The sequence below is a fragment of the Apaloderma vittatum genome, unplaced genomic scaffold, assembly GCF_000703405.1.
Source record: "Apaloderma vittatum isolate BGI_N311 unplaced genomic scaffold, ASM70340v1 scaffold44003, whole genome shotgun sequence".
Classification (NCBI taxonomy): Eukaryota; Metazoa; Chordata; class Aves; order Trogoniformes; family Trogonidae; genus Apaloderma; species Apaloderma vittatum.
In genome coordinates this window covers 5,988-10,837 of record NW_009708245.1, presented here as the reverse complement: position 1 = coordinate 10,837, position 4,850 = coordinate 5,988, and the positions used below count along the sequence as shown (strand labels likewise).

Genomic DNA, 4,850 nt, shown 5'->3' with positions numbered 1-4,850 from the left:
ACAAAAAGTTTGGCAGCACAAATAATGTCTAGTATTCAAATCTTCATTTGTGAGTATAGTATTTTCCTTGTACAAAACCTGTTGAATGTTTTTCGCAGCAGATGAACTGTACCCAAAGATGCAGGACATTCTGTGATGGGGAATAAGAGGTTGCAGTTCCGAAGGCCCCTGACTTTGGTTGTTTACAAAGTTCATTCCTGTTTAGTGTGATCCTTGGTATCTTCCTCATCTGTGTATTCTGATGGTTCTTCCCCTGGTTTTAGGAGTCTACCTACGTAGTCATATTTTTCTGAAAAAGATTTATGATTCCATTACAATCAAATACAGCTGCATTTGCTAGTTAGCCCACACTGCTGCAAATTCACTAAGGTTCTAAGGGTGAATCACTGAAGTTGATGGCAATTCATCAGCAAACTCACCCTCCTAAAGCTGTCTTGCTACCCTTGCTGCTCACCGCTATTCCGACTACTTTGTTTCTATTCGCTCGCTGCTCATGAGGCAAGCTCTGTCACAGAACAGCTGAAAACACTGCTATTAAAACCAGCACCAATTCCCTCTTTTAATTTCAATTCATGTCCAAAATGACTCCCCCTCCCTCCAGAGGCATGCTTCCATACTTTTAAGAAATTATTTCACGACAAACTTGTTCAACCCTTTATGCTGAAACAACTCTTGGTCTTAATCATGCCATGGCATACAAAGGCAACAACCTGCAGGCAGGAATTCCATCAGCTAAGCCACACTGAGATTCTCAAGTGAGATTCTGCACTGAAGAGCTGAGAACAACTTTCTTGTATAAAATGAAAAAGACTGAAAAAGCCGTAGTGGGATATCATGGAACCGCCTCTATGGAGAGAAGGCCCCAAATCCCATCTTTTCCTAAGAAAGTTACGTTGCCATATTGTTACTGTCAACATCTCTTTAAAAGCTGCCCGAGCCCCAATCCATCATTTTTATTCAAAGCATTTCCTTAAGCTAAAGATGTGCTGCTAATTCGAGTATTTACCTTTAAATTGCATTTCCCACTCTCTTACACTTTCCATCTGTACAGCATTTAAGTCCGATAGGTCATCATATTCATCTCTGAGTGCATCTTTATCTAGACAGAAAGTTGCTAGTCCCCTGGAGGCATCTCTGCCAGCAAATATTCCATATGGACCCTCTGAAAACAAAAAGACAAAATTGATACCTTCAACTCTTGGTTTATGGTGACTAGTCTCAGTTCTTTAAATAGTCTGCCAAAGCCATACATTAAACTTGTGCAGTGATGGGGACAGCAGCCATTTCAACACCGTGGCTGTTCAACGTCCAACAGCACCGCAATTCAATCTTAAGTATCCCTTGGAGATAAAGGCTGCTGAGAGCAGCAGAACCTCAAAAATAGCTTTGAAGGGATAGCTAGAAAAATCCCTGTCATTTGATCAAGTCAGTTGATGTAAATTCCAAAGGGACTGGAGGCTGGAATTCAAAACAAATGCACTTCTATTAAGCAAAATAGAGTAGTTACAAATCAGGCATGAATAGAAGCAAACTGTATAGACATCTCATTTAAAAATCCATGGAATTTTATCAACAAATAGAACTTCAGAGTGCCAAGTATTCATTTCACTTCACTTACAGAACCACCACAACTTTCTACATGGGACAGACAAAGGTGTCTTTTGAAACATTTCTTATTTCTGTGGAAATAACCTCATTTATTTGGGGCAGCAGATCACTCATACACGCATCCTTGTAAGGTTCTTGAAAACTGCACAAATCTTCGTTTTAAGAAAGTAAAGCATCTACTTCCTTTGTGCTTTTGTAATGATGCAGAGCAGCACAAAGTTTTGAGCGATGGCTGCCAAATAAATATTACTAAGAGAAATGTTTGCAAAACAACAAGACAAGATTAGCAATTAATCTAAAGACAAGCATATTGTTATCTTGGACGTTGTTGACCTAATCACAGATACTTTAATTCAGCTCAATTAAAGAAAAAAAACACATCAAAATAAACCAAAAAGAATGCTTTAACGTTTTCTGCACTACCTGCAGCAGCTAAGCAACAGGGAAACGCCTGAGGCCTTCTAAAGAGAGGGCACTACTTGATAAATAGGCCAGAACCCTTCTCTGGCTTACCTCTTAGAAGATGACAGTGGCCGTTTGCCTGAAGAAAAGGCAGCACCCATGGGCAAGAATGAACACAAGTAAGTGGGCACACACTGTCCTTCACCCCCTCTATTGCCTGCGGTTGGACCTCAGACCTCTTCTGCACCAGGACGAGCCACAGGAAATCAGGGGGGAGCCACAGGAAATCATTCAGAGAGGCTGGTTTCCTCCCAGGCCGCTTGCTCCAGCCACCACACCTATCTGCTCTTGCCGGGCATTGACTTCAGGGTTGCGACAAAGGCTGAATGGAGCAGGAAGAACTCCTGAGGCAGGGAACCCGCGTACCGTACCGATTAGAAGAAACCACGTCCTCACCAGAACTGGTGCCGTCTCTCCACCCCAGAGTGCTTGGCAGTGTAAGTTAGTTACAGTCAAACCTGAGAACAGAAGGGTGTCTTGTGTGGCAGAGACAATCCCATTGCCTCTCTGGAAATAAACCAGCTGATTTAAAACAAAAATGTCACAGGACATAGACATCAGCAAAAAACCTATCAACTGGAAGCTTGCTCTGTACGAATCTGGCCATAACAGACAACCATAATGCTTAACAGCATCCCTACGCTCGTCCTTTCCGATATTTAGCGCCAGGAACAGTGTTCACAATGACTACCTCTGGGATGAGGGACTACATTTATGCTACTTAAAGGAAACAAAGTCAAGAGGGCTTGTGAACTCTGTCTTTCCTGCGTGCATTCTGAATTAGACGTTTATTTGAAAAACAGGATTCAGAGACTAAAATCAATCCTACACCAAGATGTTTAACCGATGCTTTTTGCATACTCAGTCATTTCCCATAAAACAGGGTGAGACATAGCAATGGCCATCATGTGCAACATAACATGGGGCTTCTTCAAAAACTCTCTTCCTTCACTCCAAAATAGCTTTCATGCAAGTGATCCAGTTTTTGAGGTTTGGGATGAAGAACACAGGAGTTCCAAAAAGCTCTTTCCAAGACCACAGACGATCAGTACATCATTAAGAGTGATTATAAGCTGCTACATAACCTCCCCACCAACAGTATTTTGTCCTGTTTTTCCTCTCCTTGAAGTGTTTAAAACAACTATTTGCATAAACCCTAGTAGCTATATCCATACTGCGTTTTCAACATTCTGGCTAACCAGATTTACAGGAGCACACTGTTTGCCTTCCCTTCTACCCTGCATTCAGTGCTTTGTGGAGTTCTGAAGCAGCTGCTGAGATGCCACCAGCTTGATTCCAATTACTTCTATTAAAAGGAAAATTACGTGGTCAGTATCAAGCTCTGAACACCCTTACATCTCAATAATACACTGAGCTGAAAGTATGAATGCTTTTAGAATATACCAGTTTGCATTAAAATTAATGGATGCAAAATTTCTGCAAATACATTGTAACATCTGGTTCTACTTTACCAATTTTTTTCCTTTTCTAAAATGGAATTTAAATGTTAACATTCCAGCATGTTTACTACAGAAATACCCAGGAGTCACAGAGAAACCATCAAGCGAGGTCCAAGCACTCAAAAGAATGCTGACTAGTAAAAACCCGCCTTTGGACTTGGTAGACAGCATCTCAAACTCCTGTTCTGCAAATGTAACTTGTGCCATTCTTTAATCCTTTACTAAAATATTGAGTTATAATTATTTTTTAAAAAGTGCAAGCCTGGCTTCACCTTAGTTGCAGCATTGCTAAAGCAGAAGTTCAGAGATCTCTTCTACTTCAGACATCTCCACGTACTTCAAGATTTAAAACTTCTATTCAGATACTTTTACAAGGAGATTAGAATGCATTTTACATTAATTTAGAATCAACAGGTCTGGGATTTTGCTATAAGCCCTAGACTATTATTCCTTTTTACTTAAATATTAGTCTTAAAAAGTTATTTTGCATATCAGACTTCGTTGTGCTTGGACTGCAGGGAGGTGCCAGCATAGAAAAGCCTGGGGAGAAAATCTGCTTCAAGAACATGCTGGTGAGGTAGAGAGGTTAGTGCAATCCTAGACATACTCCCACAGAGTTCTTTTGTGACCTGACGCAATTGACTCTGTAAGCCCTGCCCACAGTCCGTCTTTTCTTTCCTTTTGTCTGTATAGCTATTTAGACCCGCTCCTCTTCTAAATAATTGATTGCACCATGACATGAAGAGATTGCAGAAAGAGGTAACTCTTAGCACAGGCACGTATATACCAAAGTTGTTACAAGCTTTCAGTGGTTCTCTTTTGCTGTATCCCCAAACTAGCTATTTCACAGTCAAAAAATTCTTAGAAAAATTCTCCTCCCACTCCTAATTTGGCATCTCAGAAGAAAAGGAAAGTCAGGGAAGTGTCACCTGCTACATGTTACATGGCTGCATGTAGCTATGAGCCTGTAAGGAAGGAAAACTTTGTTCCCTGAAGAACACTCTTCTTCCCATCATTGGTTTCACATATTAAAACTCTTTCTTTTAGAGCCTTTGATTGTTTCAGCACTGCAACCAGTTACCACGACTGTGTATTTGCCTATGTACTTCCACATCTGTACCACATTTTTGTGCTACTTTTCCTTTGTATAAAGTCCTCATTTACCTTACAACTCTACTCTCTATAAAGTATGTCCTTCTCTAAGCTACAGCACATGCAAAATATTGCTACCTACCACCTGCAGATGCTCACCATCTTTGAGAATTCAGTTCAAAATCTGTCAGCCTTGATAAATTTGACATTCATGTTTATTCACAAATG

General features: G+C 40.6%; 1 protein-coding gene across 1 annotated transcript; it reads right to left on the bottom strand.

Moving 5' to 3' along the window:
- Window positions 1-191: 191 nt before the first annotated feature.
- On the bottom strand, window positions 192-1,162 carry LOC104271722 (membrane-associated progesterone receptor component 2; the record flags this gene model as incomplete). Its single annotated transcript, XM_009866477.1, has 2 exons — window positions 192-289; window positions 1,007-1,162. Coding segments are annotated over 2 exons (254 nt in total), but the record flags the coding sequence as incomplete, so codon positions are not given.
- Window positions 1,163-4,850: the final 3,688 nt, after the last annotated feature.